The sequence below is a fragment of the Castor canadensis genome, chromosome 9 (assembly GCF_047511655.1).
Source record: "Castor canadensis chromosome 9, mCasCan1.hap1v2, whole genome shotgun sequence".
In the NCBI taxonomy this organism is placed as follows: Eukaryota; Metazoa; Chordata; class Mammalia; order Rodentia; family Castoridae; genus Castor; species Castor canadensis.
In genome coordinates this window covers 150,451,491-150,467,386 of record NC_133394.1, presented here as the reverse complement: position 1 = coordinate 150,467,386, position 15,896 = coordinate 150,451,491, and the positions used below count along the sequence as shown (strand labels likewise).

Genomic DNA, 15,896 nt, shown 5'->3' with positions numbered 1-15,896 from the left:
CCAGGCAAACACCAAGTGCAGATTCCTCTGGGTAGAAGGTGGCACTGGGCAGTGGGCTGGCATGGTGTATGTTACCTGAGTACCATAGAGGCTGACCCCGACACTGTAATCTAAAGTGTCCAGGGTCCATGTGTTACCAGTGGATGGGGTGTGCCAGGTGTTCTTGGGTTCTTTGGGCGCAATGTTTAAGATTAGGACATGGCACTAGGTGCAGCTAAAGAAGCACAAACAGTAGGAAGACAGCAAGGAGTAGAGACATGAGGCGGGCAGTTCAGAAGAGGGCTGACTGCATTGAGATTGCCAGGGGCTGCAATTTTATTATCCAGTAGGGTGGAGTTACCAGGTGGCACTAAACTAAGGTCCTTCTCTTGTGGCTCCTCCCCAAATGGCTTGACAGCTGTGCCCTGAGTGCCCGGGTGTGGGAAGTCACACACCTCTGCTTTTGAGAAGGGGAGGGCAGAGGTCTGCACATATGATCATCTTTGCCCCTGTTGGTGTAACACCACCAGTGGGAGGTCATACAGGTGTCGTTATGCCCTCAAGGCACATGCAAGACCTTTATTTGGGGGAGTGGGCTCCATAAAGAGGATATAGGGCCATTATCTTACTGGGTTGGTCCAAGGTGTGGGCCATCTGGGGTTTTAGATTGGAATCTTGTAGCCTGGGGCATTTTCTCAGGCCTGCTCTTGTCTGTACAGCTGCCTATGCTAACACAAGGTTTAATAACCATGTGCTCATCACATGGGGCGTGTGGTGGCAGAAACACAGGCCAGGCTGACTTAGTTCCACATTTCAATAAAATTAAAGATGGCTGCCAGCACCAGTTGTCACTGTCAACACCCACAGGCAATCCACAGGAGCCAAAAGAAGGCAGATGGCATTGAGATTGAGGGTGTCCTTGGTCAGGTTGGTCCCACCCAGTGTCCTGCCTTTGGATGTGGACAGTGTGGGGCTGAGGGGAGATCCTTTCAACCAGTGTGGCTTGTAGACTGTGCATTGTATTGGGTGTAGAGGTGGGGGGACAGTGTGAGCCTAAGAGTGGCTTTTAGAAACACATGCTCTTGCTGAGCTGCGTTCATTCCTTATCAAACCCTGTTTGTGCCTCCTTAGCTCTATGAAGCCTTCACCTTCCTCAAGGGACTGGGAGCTGTGATCTTGGTCCACGCAGAAAATGGAGACTTGATAGCTCAGGTGAGTGGTGTGAGTCTCCCCTGCCCCTCACCTCAGCTTGCTTCCCCTCATAAAGTAGACTGTAAAAGGGGATTGTGGCCTTGATTTGGGAGGTGATCAGGCAGGGAAGGGCCAAGCCAAAACCAGATGTCATGTTAGACACACAGACATACTGTGTCTGCTGAGTGGCCCCTGGCAGGCCACATTGGTTCATGAATCTCAGCTTTCTCCCTGTACAATGGTGAGAATGTTAACTGCCCTGTGAACCTGCAAGGATGTGCCTGAAGGCACAGGAGGACCTGAACAAAAATGCCTTGCAGGCCTGGGGACGCCAGGGCAGTGCACACGGAAGCTGGCAGTGCTGCAGCTCAGCCTCCAGCATTCCCTAGTCCCTTGACCTAGGGCAAGGGACTTGACCCTACAGAGGCACTGGCCCATCCAGGAGCCCCCGCCTCGCAGGGTGGTCATGAGGACTGAGTGGTCGCATGTATGTGGGGTCCTCCTCTGACACAGGAGAGGCTGTGGCCATGTAGAGTTTGTGGTTGGGATGGGACATAGCAGGTGTTGGTCGTCCTGACTGTGTGAGTTGGGAGCCAAGGAGGCTTAGTGGGAAAGAGCAGAGTGAGGTGACCAGCTAGGCTCTACTCCAGGGATTCTCCTGAGAATGTATAGCACTCACTCACTGTTAGGATGGGGTCACGGAGGAGGTGTGGAGGCCTGGGTTCAGCCCCACACCACCCTGATTCTCCTGGCTCTAAGCTCTTGGTCCCATCCTGAGTCATCTATCCTTTTTCAGAAAGGAAGTGTGTACTTCCTGCTGAGTAGTTTTCTTGGGCTGCTTCCTGCCCAGGAGAATTTTGGAGGTCCAGCTGCCACCTTGCAGTGTTTTGCTAAAGTCAACCCAAAATCTTTGTGGGCTTCTGGTGACTCTCACTGGGGCTCACTGAATTAGACAAGAGACACATACACCATAGATCTCTTCTGTGAGAGTTGAGGGCCCATCCTTCCACTTCCCGAAGCCTCCTTGTTTGATTGAGAGGAACCAGCTCAGCCTTCATCTCCTTAAAGGGCTTTGTCATGAGCGGGTCCTACCCTAAGGCACTTCCCTTGCTGTCTGAGCGCCTAACAAAAGTATGTGGGCCACACCTTTAGTTTATCACGATGGAACTGTGTGGCTAGTGGCCTGGCTGTGCTCAAAAGTCATTTCTAAATTTCCTGTCCCTTGCTGAGCAATTCCAAAGCCATCATGACCTGGTTCCTTTTCATTTGGGGTCCAGGCTGTGCTCAAAAGTCATTTCTAAATTTCCTGTCCCTTGCTGAGCAATTCCAAAGCCATCATGACCTGGTTCCTTTTCATTTGGGGTCCAGGGTGTGCTCAAAAGTCATTTCTAAATTTCCTGTCCCTTGCTGAGCAATTCCAAAGCCATCATGACCTGGTTCCTTTTCATTTGGGGTCCAGCTATCTTCTGTAACAGTTACTCTAAGCAGCAAGAAGAAACCATGTGGTTGGTACCTTCCACAATTTCCTGGGAGATCTCCTCGGCCATGTCCCCTAGATCATTAATGAGGCCACATTCTGCTTTCTGCTCATCTGCAGAGAACAGTGTTGCAAAGTTTTCAGCTACTGTGTAACAAGTCTCACCCCCTCACCCCGCCCCCGCCCCCACCAATAATAGTTGCTTCCTCTCTCCCTCCCCCATCCCGTCCCTCCCTCCCTCCTTCCCTCCTTCCCTCTCTCCCTTTCTTCCTCTCCCCCTTTTTTTGGAGGCATGGTATTTTTGAACTCAGGGTCTTGCACTTGCTAGGCAGGTGCTTTACCACCTGAGCCATGCCCCGTCCTTTTTTCTTTTTGAGATGGTATCTCATCTTTATGTTCAGGCTAGCTTGGACTGAAATCCTCCTAATTATTCAGCTTTCTGAGTAGCTGAAGTGACAGTCCCACACCACCAAGCCCAGCTTTTTATTGGTTGAGATGGGATCTTGTGAACTTTTTGCCAAGCCTGACCTTGACCTATGATCCTTTTGGTCTGCCTCCCAAGAAGTTAGGATTGACATGAGTCACCGGGCCTGGTGAAGTCTGTATTTCTAGTCCATTCAAAGCAATTTCACGTGCTTCTTAAAATTCTTCCAGCTTCCTCTCTCTGTATGGTTCCAAAGGCAAAATTACGTTTTTAGGGAACTTCTATGGTAGTGCTGCTTGTGGTACTTAAGTCTGTATTAGTTGTGTAGGGCTGTGTAAAAATTACCCAAGCACTTAGTATACATCTTAAAATAATAAATGTTTTTTATCCCATGGGTTAGGAATATAAGTGTGGCTGGGTCCTCTGGCCCAGGTCTCACAGGTGTGATGAAAGTGTCAGGGTGGTAGGCATCTCGAGGCACACCTGGGCAGCTTCTCTTCCAGCCTGTCTCAGGTGATGTTTGCAGGATTTAGTTACTTGCAAACTATCAAACTCTGGCTTCTGTTCTCTGCTGGCTGCTGGCCAGAGGCTTCCCCTGGTTCTTGTCATGTGTCCAGTGTAGGGCGGAAGCTGGAGTCTTTGTAATTAAACCTCAGAAGGGACATCCCATCTCTGTTGTCACTGTCTGCTCATTAAAAGCAAGGTGCTAAGTGCATGCAGCCCACACTGAAAGGGCAGGAATTCCCCACAGGCAGGAAAACCAGGATTCTTGAGCACCATTTTAGGCTCTCTCATGTGCAGCTTCACAAGAAAGGAGCCAGACAGCAGGCTGTCTCTTACGTCTGGCCTCTCTTGCTCAGACTAGGACGTTCCAGGCACCAACAGCGTTTCCTTTTTCATCACTATCTAGAATTCCACTGCCTGGATAAGTCCTATTTTTTTCCCAATTGTGGGATGCTTGGATATTTTTGAATTTTGGACTGTTAGGTCCGTGATCGTTCTTACTCATTTTTCTCATAAACAGCTCTTCGTCTGTTAATATGTACCTAGGAGTGGTATTGCCAGGCTTCAGCTGTTTTTCACTCCCAGCAGGCGAGCATGGAGGTGGTGTAGAGCGCTGAGCCTCCTCATCACAGCTGGTTTTTGCTTCTCCAGATCAAATGTGTTTGTTACTTTTGCACATCTGCTTTCCAGATTCTGAGTCTTTCTTTCTACGATATTCTTTGCGAGTTTTGTCACCTTCATAGGGTTTCAGAAGAGAATGAAAATAATGCACCAGTGAAGTCAGACCCCTCCATGCTTGTCTTTGTTTTCTCCCAGTATGTCACCTTCCCCCATCCCTCACTCCCTTCTTCCATCCTTTCTGGTTTCCTTCCTACAGAAATAGTAACTGACATTTAAGCGATTCAGCATAGAGATTCCTTGTTATCACAAAATCTTCTGTAAATGTTTTCCAAAAGTGCTTGATAAACACCATCTTCAGTAGCTGGAATTATTCCATGGCTCACACAACCCCCCTAGCCATCAGCCCTGAAATCCTTTCCAGTTTATGTTCTTAGAATAAACTTGAGCTTAATAACCATGTGAGTTCTTTCATGCTTGGTAGAGCTCGGAGCTCATGGTACAGACGTGTGCAGGAATGGTGATGCAGAAACCAGAAGTTACAATTAGTGGTGGCACAGCTGGCCCTGGGCAATACGGGGAAAAGAAAAAAGGAAGGAAGGAAATGAAACTATTCCTGGGGTGAGAAAACCTTGGAACCACTGGATTTGAATCTGGCTAGGGGCTCAGGGAGCCAGTTCAGGGTTCTAGGATAGTGGAGGTAGTGTTTCCTGCCAGGGAGACAGATACCTGGATAAGGAAGCCATAGGAGAGAGAACGAGGCTGGCAGCCAGCTCGTGAGCTCGTCCTGTGCTCAGCTACTGTGGAGGCTTTTACCATTGCTGGCTCATCTGGGCACAGTAACTGATGCAAACAGGATGCAAGCAGGCCCCAATGCACTGAAGAGAAAACGGAGGTGCAGAGATGCACCTTGCCCAAAGTTTCAGTGATGATCAGTTCTGGAGCTGGACCACATTCAGGACTGTGATTCAACATGTGTGTTATACCAAAATGCCACATTTCTCCAGAATGAGAGCCCTCTAGAGTGTCTCAGAGGTTGGGAGGGTGGTTGGTGGCCTCCAAAGCTCATTTCTTAGAATACTGTGTCTTAGTCCATTTTCTGTTGCTATAACAGAATATCTGAGGCTGGATAACTTTTAAGGAAAAGAGGTTTATTTGGGCTCACAGTTCTGGAGGTCCAAGAGCATGGTGCCAGTGTCTGCTTTGCTTCTGAAGAGGGCTGCATACTCTCTTTCTGCTTCTTTCAGCAGAAAACTGGAAGAGGGATGTGGGAGTATACAAGAAGGAGCAGATATGTGAGAGAGACTGAGGGAGGTCTCTCTACACCCAGCACTGGCAGTAACCAGTTCTTTCCATGGAGAATGAGAACTTTCTCCCCAGAGAAAAGCATTGGCCCCTTTGAGTGACCTCATCACCTCTTAAGGTCCCACCACAGACAGGAGTGGTGATGGACACCTGTAATCCCCGCCCTTGGGAGGCTAAGGCAGGAGGATTGAGAGTTCAAGACCAGCCTGGGATATATAGAGAGCGCTTGTATCAAAATAAAAAAGGAAAAACAAACAGATAAGGCCTATGATCTTGCAACGCCATTACACTGGGGACCAGTCAGCATAAATTTGAGGGAAACACTGGTTTCAAACCATATTCTTTCCTCCCCCCCCAGTCAAAACTCATGTCCTTCACACAAAACGCACTCATTCCACACACACAGCCTCCAGGTCTTCATTTTTTTTCAGCTTCAACTCAAAAGTTCAAGGCCTGACTGAGGTTCAAGGTGAACCCCTTCCAGCTGTGAGCCTGGAACAATCAGGGACAGTCTCTCTTTGCAAGACCTGATGGTGGCCTGGTAGAAGGTAGGGTTCCTACTCCAAAAGCAAGAGCAGCCGACCCAGAGCAAGTCCCAAACCTATCAGGGCAGATGTGAAATCCCAAAGTAGCAATGTCTTCATCCACTCCCACCCCCTGTGCCTGGGCACGCTGGGGCAGATTGGCCCCAAGGCATTGGGCAGCCGGGCAGGTTCTGGCACTGCTGTAGCGAGTCCCAGTGCTGGACATTCCCACCCAAGGCCCTGCTCGGCCCTGTTCTTGAGCCAGTCTCTGTGGCAGCTCTGCCCTGCGGTCGGTTTCTGCCTGGCCTGTGAGCTGCTGCAGGCGTCCTCTGAAATCTCGGTGGAGCTGCCAGACCCTGCTACTCTTGCAGTCTGCAGGCTACAGGGTCAGCACGTGTGCACGCTGCCAGCTCTCACTGCGTGTGCTCTCTGGAATAGTGGCCACTCCTGTCCCCATGGTAACCGTGGCCGGGGGTCAGGGGCAGAGGCCTGAGGCAGCCCCAGGCAGCTGGCCCCTTCAGCCCTCAAGGCTCCCAGTTCTGGAGGTTCAAAAGCATGGTGCTAGCATCTGAGTGTCTTCTGGTGGAGGCCAAGGGGAAGTGCGAGGCTGGCTCTAGGATGAACTACTCAGCAAGAGCTAATCTAGAGAGAGGGGAAGCTCAGTCCTGCAAGAAGAGCTCTCAGTGACCTCGTCACCTCTTAAAGGCCTCACCACCTCTCAGCGTGGGGGACCAAGACTCCTCATGAAGCCAGACACCAGTAGATCATGCCTGTAATCCTAGCTATTTGGGAGGCAGAGATTGGAAGGATCATGGTTTGAAGCCAGCCCAGGCAAATGGTTTTGGAGAACTCCATCTCCAAAATAACCAGAGCAAAATGGGCTGGAGGTGGGGCTCAAGCGCTGGAGCACCTGCTTTGCAAGTGTGAAGCCCTGAGTTCAAAACCCAGTCCTGCCAAAACAACCCAAACAAACAAAAATAGCAAAAAAGACTTCATGAGTTTGTTGGGACAAACTATATTCGTGTCACACCACTTGCTTCCTCTCACTGATGCCAGGGAATTGAAAGTAAAGCGGTGGGCGTGGATGTGTGCGGTAGGTAGACATGGGTGGATGGGTGGTGTGGGGTAGATGTGCAGGTGCAAGATGGATGTGGGTTGCGGGGTGGTCGTGCGGGGCTGCAAAGAGGAAGGAGGAGCAGTGGCGGTAGATGGGGAGCACTGGTTTGCCCCCAGTCCATTGTTCAGCCACCCTGAAGCCTCAGCCACTGCGTCACTCTAAGCAGGGGCCATCTGTGTCTCTGACTCTCTCATTACTGTCTTGCAGGAACAAAAGCGGATCCTAGAGATGGGCATCACGGGTCCCGAGGGCCATGCTCTGAGCAGACCTGAAGAGGTAAAGACTCCCCGCTAGGGCATGACTCTGACATTGCTGAGCGCTCACTGTGATGCCCTTCCAGCTGGAACAGCCCAGTCGAGACCCCAGCTCCTTCCTGTTCCTGCTCCTCCTCCCCTGGGAGCTCTGGGAACTGCAAGTCAGTCAGAGAACCAGAAGGAGGCCCTGCCTTTCCCAGGGTCCAGGGACTCCACACCAAGGCCCTGTGCACACTTCATTGTGCAAACTGGATAGGATTCTGCACTGCGGGCTTTGTGTGTTAGGTGCCAGGAAACAGCCACCCTGCCTACCATGCTCCCAAATGGAAAATGAATGCATTTTCCCTGGGGCGGCAGCATGCGTGCGTGTGTGTGAAGGGAGAAGGCCGGGTTGGGCAGAGAACAGAATGAGCACCGTAGCTCCTGTCCCTTGAATTGACAAGTGTCCTGATGTTCTCATCAAATCTGCTGGGCCTCTGACTCTGTGCTGGGCACTGCTGACACAGGAATAGGGTGATGGCCATGAGCTGTTTGTTGCTGACCCATGGAGAGGTCAGGAAGGACTGGGGACTGCATTTGCCAGCTTTTCTAGCACTTGGATGTGGCTGTCACATCAGGGTGTGTGACCAATGGCTTCACCTGGAGACCCTTCTGGTCTCATCAGACTTGCATAGTTGGGCCGTCCCAGGAACACTACCAGGATGTAAATTGAAAACAAAAACCACAAGCTAGTTCTTTTGCTCACTGGTCTTCTGAACATGGCTGGCCTACAGAGGCGGAGATGACACAAAACACAGGTAGTTTCCTGGTTCACTCATCGACCGATGAGGGAATGGTGGTCTAGTGGGCCAGACTCACGTTGGGCGTGGACTCACATTGGCCATTTCCACACCACAGACCATTGACTGTGCCTTTGGATGCTGTATTCTGCCTTTCGTGCCCCTGGGGGATGGAGCCTTCTGACAGCATGCAGAATACTTCTGTCTCCCAGCCCACGAACAAAATTCATTTGATGTCTTTTAAAATCTACAGTATTTTCTTTCTTTGATATGGTAGATTTCTTTCTGGGCAACATTTAATTAAGAAAGTCGGAGGACAATGATCATGGCGTGACTTGGGCACTGGGGGTGGGCGGCGGCCATGCCCTCACCTCTCCTTCCTGTGACTCTTGTGCTCCCTGTGTTCTCAGCTGGAGGCTGAAGCCGTGTTCCGGGCCATCACCATCGCGGGCCGGATCAACTGTCCTGTGTACATCACCAAGGTCATGAGCAAGGGCGCAGCGGACATCATCACCCTGGCCAGGAAGAAGGGTAGGCAGTGGTGCTGGGCCTCCTGGGGGGCACCTGGTTCACTCCCAAGGCCACTGCCCAGGGCAAAGGTCTGCTAGTAGCCACAGCCCAAGGCCTGGCATCCTGTGTGGTGTGGGGTCAGAGCATAGTGCAGGGAATCCGTTTTGGGGTTGATTCTTGGTTGTGCTCTGTGCCGGCTGTGTGACCTTGGGTAAAAAGTCCTTGGTCTGCTCTGAGCCTTGGCTTGCTCGTTTGTGGCTGGGGTGAGGGTCCCCGCCTGGTGGGGGCAATTGAGACCATGTAGTCTATGGCTGTCACCTTGGCCTCTTCCTGGTGGCAAGCTGACGATGACCTGCAGGCCTGGAAGCCCTCTTTCTGCCTCACTGCTGGGCTCACCCTGGGGTTGGTGCTCCTGGGCCACCATGCTTGGGGTCCACTGTGGAGCCTGCAGGAAGAGTGTCAGCTGCAGGTTGGCAAGGAGGAAGGTGTTTTCCTAGTCAGGGGTCTGGGGACAGTGTGGCTGGGGGGGTGTGTGTGTGCTAGTCTGCATTAGCTGCCCAGCTGCAGGACGTGAACCACTCCTTCACCTTTGTGACCCTCTGGCTCCTCCTCTCTTAATGACCCGGACAGCTGATGTGCGTCAAGCCTCGGCTGCATTCTGGGCATATCTAAGTGTTGAGTGGGCGTGGGTTAGCGTTTTCTCAGCTGCAGCCCATCATTCATTCCTTGCCTCTGCATCCTCCTCCCTCCATGGGGGCTCGAGGTCGCGCCTACTGGCTGACCATAGGACCATAGACAAAGGCCATAGCTCAAGCAGCGGGGGCATGCTAGATGGAACCTCACAGGGCTCAGGGCCTCTTGTCAGGACTCAAGAGGGGCCCAGTGTGGCCCCCAGCCTTGACAGTGAAGTCTGTAGTGCTCACCAGCCCCAGACCCAGAATGGAGAAGGAATTTCTGTTGCTAGAACAGAATACCTGAGGCTCAGTAATTTGTAAAGAAAATTGGTTTATGTAGCTCACAGTTTTAGAGGCTGAAAGTATGAGATTGAGTGGCCCTATTTCATCAGCCTCGGGTAACCCACCCGTTCCAAAAATCATGTCGTAACATGGTGGATAGCACACAATGGCAGGAGCCCACTCAGGCTTGTGTGGTGAGACAGGAAGTCAGAGCAAGCCGAGGGAGCCAAATCCACTCCTGTAACCAGTCCAGTCCCAGGAGACCTGATCCAGTGGCCAGAAAGCCCAGTCTCTCCTAAGAACACTGATCCATTCATAGGGCAGGTCCCCTGTGACCCCAAACACCTCTTAAAGGTCTCAGACTTCAGTTCTGTTACTTTGGGAAATTGAGGTTTGGGGGCAAGGGGACAGACCACATTGGAACCATAGCAGATGTCCCGAGCAACTTCTGAGAGAGAGGGAGGGAGGGCGGAGGTAAGGAGGGAGAAAGAGAGAGAGACAGAGACAGAAAGAGAGCACACGACAGAGAGACAGAGACAGAGAGACCCGTTCACTCTGTTGTGATGACGTGACGCTGACAGAGAACCATGGTCCTGCAGATGGCCTAGGAGAAATGTGTAGCAATGCAGTAGCTGTTTTGTTTTCTGGGCAGCACCACACTGTTCACTGTGCTCGTGGGAACCCTGAATGGGGAACATAGCCTCCTTTGTGTACTACCACTGATGAAGGTGTTTAACCTAGCGTATCTGAAACATTTCAACCTGTTATCAGTAGAAGAATCACCAGGGAGATATTTTGGTGGCTTTTCTGTCCTGTCTCCAACCCCTGCATGGGTTTCACACTTACTGTGCACCTCAATTCATAGAAGCCACAGCCTCAAGTCCTCAGTGGCCACCTGTGACTTTATTAGGTCAACTTTGGGGCCCCAAGCCCTTCTTGTAGTGTTCTGGGAAGGTGAGCTGACAAGTGGAGATGAATACCCAGCTTGCCTGGGTTCACCCCATTTTAAAGATGAGGACACTGAAACTCATAAAGGTGACAGAAAGTGGGAGCAGCAGGGTGAGGGTTATGGAGCCAGGAGGTGGCCACTGGCCACTTGGGGCTGCTTACATTTAAATTAAGTAAAGTCAATCGGATCTGAAAGTGGCTTTCTCAGTGGCACCAGCCATGTTTCAGTCAGCGGCTGCTAGGTTGCATGTGGCGGGAACAGTGTGTCTGGTCACTGCCAGCAGTGGCACTGGACAGAGCTGCCCTAGAGCTGCACTGCTGAAGTTTGAGGCTGGTCTCCCTCTTGGCAGCAGGGAGGCTCTGAGCAGACCAGCAGGGGCTGTTGGCCCATGTCTTCCTGTCCTTTGTCCCTGCCTGCAAGATTCCCACAGGGAAGTCCGGCAGGTCACTTGTGCTGTGTTGGCAGAAGCTCACTGGCCCACTCCTTAGGGCAAACTGGGCCTTCCAGAAGGCCAATGCAGTGGGCTGGTGGACACGCACCCCAGTGCCCTCCAGGGATGTATCTGAAGCCGTCCCAATGCCTCCCACTGCTCCCCAGTTGGATGTCAGGACCCTTAGCTGTGATCCGACAACAAATCCACCTTTACTGGTTTCTCATCTTCCCTTATGTCACTTCCTCCGTTCCCAGCCAGTGTTCCTGGAATCACCTCCCACATAAAACATGAGCTAGAGTCCTTGTGGGAGGAGCCACTCTGGCAGAGTCCAGACTCAGCAAATGGCCTCTTGGCCTCGGATGGAAAGTCCCCAAAGGATGACATTACTAATGTCCACCTGGCCGAGGTGGGAGTTCACAGTCAAGGTCACCACAGTGTGTGTCATGTGCCTGAGAGAGGGATGGCTAGTGGTTGGCTCTCAGCCAGTCTGGTCCCCCACCTCAGACCCTGGTTTTGTCACCAGCCTCTCCTTCGGACACCGTTGGTTATAACTATATTTGTCTGTCTCCCCAAGGTCCCCTCGTTTTCGGCGAGCCCATTGCTGCCAGCCTGGGGACGGATGGCACCCACTACTGGAGCAAGAACTGGGCCAAGGCAGCAGCATTTGTGACCTCCCCTCCCCTGAGCCCGGACCCCACCACCCCCGACTATCTGACCTCCCTGCTGGCCTGGTGAGAGTCATGGAGAGTGGATGGTTGGACCCACGGCTGGGTTAGACTCACTGGGGTACCGGGGTCCCCTGAGTACAGTGCTGCATGTTGTTGACAGTGGGCCTCCTGGGCCTGTGACTCTTTTACCCAATGACTGTCCCCTCACATCTACTGTCACCTCCTGCTGTTTGTGCTGCTACTGTGCTCCACACAGTAGGGTGTGGTAGGAAGTACCCAGGACCAGGGGTGAGAGCCAGCATTCAAACCCTTGCTCAGCCTCTAGCACTGTCACCTTGGGTGTGTCACAGCACCTGTGAGGTGTCCCTGTCTCACTCAGCTTACTCCCTGGCAAAATAGAGGGAAAATAGTCCCTGCTGTTACAGAACTAGCTATGAAGCCCATGATGTATGGTTCCAGCAGCAGCTGCTGTGGTGTGTACACAGATTAAGGGTGCAGCCACCTCAGTCCCCTCCCTCCTGGTAGTGAGCATGGGGGTGGAAGTCTTTGCAGCAGCGAGGCCACAAGAGGCTGGCAGGTGCGGGCTGCAGGCTGCTCTGGGAATGGAGGCATGGAGACTAGGGGAGGCTCGTGGAGGAGGTGAGTGAGGGCTGGACTCAGATGAGTAGGAGTTCGCCCCATGTGAAGGATCGGACTCGGTTTCTCAGCAGAAGGAACCACGTGTGAGGCAAGGAGGGCTGGGATGCGTCCCCATGTGGGAATCTGTCACAAATGACACAGAAATCCCTGGCTGCGCACAGTGGCTCACTCGGCATCTCTAGCTCAAGACCTGGTGGTGACTCACTCTCCTAAACCCATGAAGAACTCCTGATCTCTCCCCATGAGGCTGCTGCCCCCTGTTCTCGCCCAGCTCAGGAAAAGGCAGGAACAGGATGAAGGCCTTGGGATCTGACACCATCACCTCCCTTGCTGCAGCTGCTTGGCTCCAGTTGCCAGCTTCTGACCTCCTCATCGGCCTTTCTGCTTCCCTGCACATATCACAGTCTGCTCCAGCTGGTGCCTAGGTGTTTCAAGACCTAAGTCAGACAAAGCCAGCCCTCCAGGATAGTCCAGCGATGATTGAGTTTCAGGCAGTACGGGGGTTTGAACACCTCTATTTGTGCTTCCCACTTAGCTGGGATAACAGACACACACTACTGCACCAGCCATTCGTTGAGATGGGGGTCTTGAGAAATTTTTTCTCAGGCCTCAAACCATGATCCTCCTAATTTCCACCACCTGAGTATCTGGGACTACAGACATGAGCCACCACACCCGGCCCAGTCCATTGATTTCTCCTTATAAATGAGAACATGATCTGGTCTTCACTGCAGACCAGCCTCACCTGGCCTCCTCTCCTTTGCTCCCTCGGTCTAGCCCACTGGTTTAGGGCTGACTCTGAACCCCAGGCAGGATTGTGCCTCAAGGCCTTTGCACTCACTGTGCCCCTGCCTAGCACTCTCTCAGAGGTTACATGGTCTGCTTCTTTACTACCTTCAGGTCTTTGTTGGAAGGTTTTTTCTGAGCGAGGCATTTTCTGATCACCCCATTTAAAATGGCCATCCCAGCTGTCCTCCTCCTCCTCCATCTGCTCTGTTCTCCTCCCCAACAGTCGTTCCAACAATGTGCCACCATTGTCTTGTTCACATCTGCTGATTTCCTGACTCACTGTCCCTCACTCGAGTTCCCCTGAGGTGCACAGGGACCTTGGCTTCTGTTCTCACTCATGCCAGGCACATTGAGAGCACAGCGTGGTTTTGCTGATGAAATGGGTACACGTGACTTCCAAATGGATGGCTGTACCTCTAGAGGATTGTTGGTGTGTCCCCAGCCTCTGAAGTGCAGGCTAGCCTCGGCCTGCGCTGTGTAATGGCCCACATGTCCACTGGCTCAGGTGTCCTGCTCAGGGCTCCTGGTACATCAGAAGTATATTTGCTTTCAAAGCCCCAAGGGGATAGAAGACAAACCCAGTGAACTGTGTCACTGGCTGTCACCAGCAGAGAGCATTTTGTTCTGTAAGCTCAGCACAAAAGCACCAGTGCTGGTTGCCAGCAGTCTCACATTGAGAGACAGACGTCAGCACACCAGACTCTCCTTGTGACAGGCAGAGACATGAATGAACTTGTGAGAATGAAGGCATGTGCCAGCAGGCTTTGATCTCACTAACTGGTTTCTGCATTTATTCATTCGTTTATTCACTTACTGACTTCATAACTTTTTTCTTTAAAAAAATGGAGCTACAACTCACATCAAATGCATCATTCACAACCCACCCCCAAAGCTGCCTGGGGTTTGAGGTTCCACAGCCTATGCTGGGTGACCAAAGTCAGGGTTTGCCATTCAACATGCATGCAGGTCTGAGCCCACCTTGTTTTTGTCCTTGACAGTGGAGACCTGCAGGTCACAGGCAGTGGCCACTGTCCCTACAGCACTTCCCAGAAGGCAGTGGGCAAGGACAACTTCACCCTGATCCCTGAGGGAGTCAATGGAATAGAGGAGCGAATGACCGTCGTCTGGGACAAGGCGGTGGTAAAGCATCTCCCGCCTCCCTCCTGGAGTAGTCCAGAGACACCTGCCTGGCCCGTCGAGCCCAGTGTGTTCTGTACTCGGGGTTCTTAAGTCTTCTTGTCCTCCCTGGAGGGAGAGAAGGGCACAGGAGGAGATGGGGCTCGGGAGAAGGTAGCCCAAGGCTTGCAGAACCCTCTGCACCTGCAGACATCACAGTTTTTGACACATTGGGTTGGAAGGTGTGAACATTTCAGTTCCTGTAAAGATGGCTCTGTGAGCTCCAAGTGTGTGTGTACATGTGTGTTTGGAGCCGAGGTGTTGAGTGGGTTTACGGAGTTCCTCTTTCAAAGGGTGCCTCAGGTCACTCTGTGACCACTGACTTGAAACTGGAGATTTTTACTTTCTGTGAAACTTGAGCCCAGTGACCCTTACAAGCTGTCACAGTGGCTGTTGTACAAAGAGCAGCAGACCTGCAGTTCCTTTAACTCCTGCTGTGATGGGACCAGGCCCTGTACTCTTGGAGGGTGGCTCATTTTCATGCTGTGGGAGGAGAGAATGCTAAGCCCCCGTGTGAGGACCCCGCTGCCCTTTCTCCCAGCCCACTGGGGACACTGGCTCACCCATGCCTCTTGCCTTTAGGCTACTGGCAAAATGGATGAGAACCAGTTTGTGGCCGTCACCAGCACCAATGCGGCCAAAATCTTCAACCTGTACCCAAGGAAAGGGCGGATTGCCGTGGGCTCAGATGCTGATGTTGTCATCTGGGACCCTGACAAGATGAAAACCATCACAGCTAAAAGTCACAAGTCGGTAAGTCCTGGCTTGTCCACAATGCTCGTGATGTAGGCAAATGCTTTTCCCTTTGCACTCATTTTAGAAGCCTGTGGTTAAAATGAGTTACAGATTTTCCAAATCTGCTGTCTAGCCTGAGTCAGCCATTCATGCTTCTGCAATTGGAGCGATTCAGAGCAGCTGCTCCTTTGATCCTGGTGCCTCCCCTCTGTGTTTCCCTATCTCCATCTCTCTGGCTCCTGCCCACCAATGCCTGTATTCTCTGACATTGCTCATGTCAGAAGAGTACCATGGGAGTACTCAGTCCAAAACCTTTCTCCAGCCTAGCTGTCACACTGGAAAGGGTCTGTTCTGGTGTAGAAACCTCCAGCTTGGTTTTGAGGCCTGTTATTACCAACCAGACTGGGAAGGGCCACCCGAAGGTGCACTGTGTCTGAGCCCATATTCTGTGTACACCTCATGCCGTGATGACTTGGGTCATCTCTGCTTTGTGTTTCTGGGTCCTCAATTTCTCTGCTCATCCAGCAAGCCACTAGGGGTGCAGAGATGGTATAAGACACCCTTGGGGTTTGCTGTGATACCCACTCTTCATGAACCATCAAGGTCTCAGGTCCAGAGGCCCTGACCTGGTCCTGGGCTCACTGGAGTCTGCTAAGGGTACAGGCTGTGTGTGCACATGGCTCTGGACCTGCCATGGTCCTTACTGTCCTCATCTCAAAAAAACCCAAAAAAACAAAAAACAAAAAACTACAAACAATAATTTTGAAAGGGAAGCAAGGCACAAAACTTAGACTCCATACAGATTGGTCTACCTGACCATTGACTACATGAAAATTAAGCAAAATAACCTTCCACGTGGTCCACAGATT

The 15,896-nt window shown here is 51.9% G+C and overlaps 1 protein-coding gene across 2 annotated transcripts in view; it reads left to right on the top strand.

The window, feature by feature from the left end:
* Crmp1 (collapsin response mediator protein 1) overlaps positions 1–15,896 on the top strand; it is a 59,960-nt gene that overhangs the window by 36,810 nt on the left and 7,254 nt on the right. For both annotated transcript variants that reach the window (XM_020178340.2, XM_020178341.2), the window contains exons 6-11: positions 1,111–1,191; positions 7,347–7,415; positions 8,583–8,703; positions 11,595–11,751; positions 14,115–14,256; positions 14,875–15,045. In XM_020178340.2, the coding sequence (XP_020033929.1) occupies positions 1,111–1,191; positions 7,347–7,415; positions 8,583–8,703; positions 11,595–11,751; positions 14,115–14,256; positions 14,875–15,045 (741 nt within the window). The remainder of the gene's footprint in view (positions 1–1,110; positions 1,192–7,346; positions 7,416–8,582; positions 8,704–11,594; positions 11,752–14,114; positions 14,257–14,874; positions 15,046–15,896) is intronic.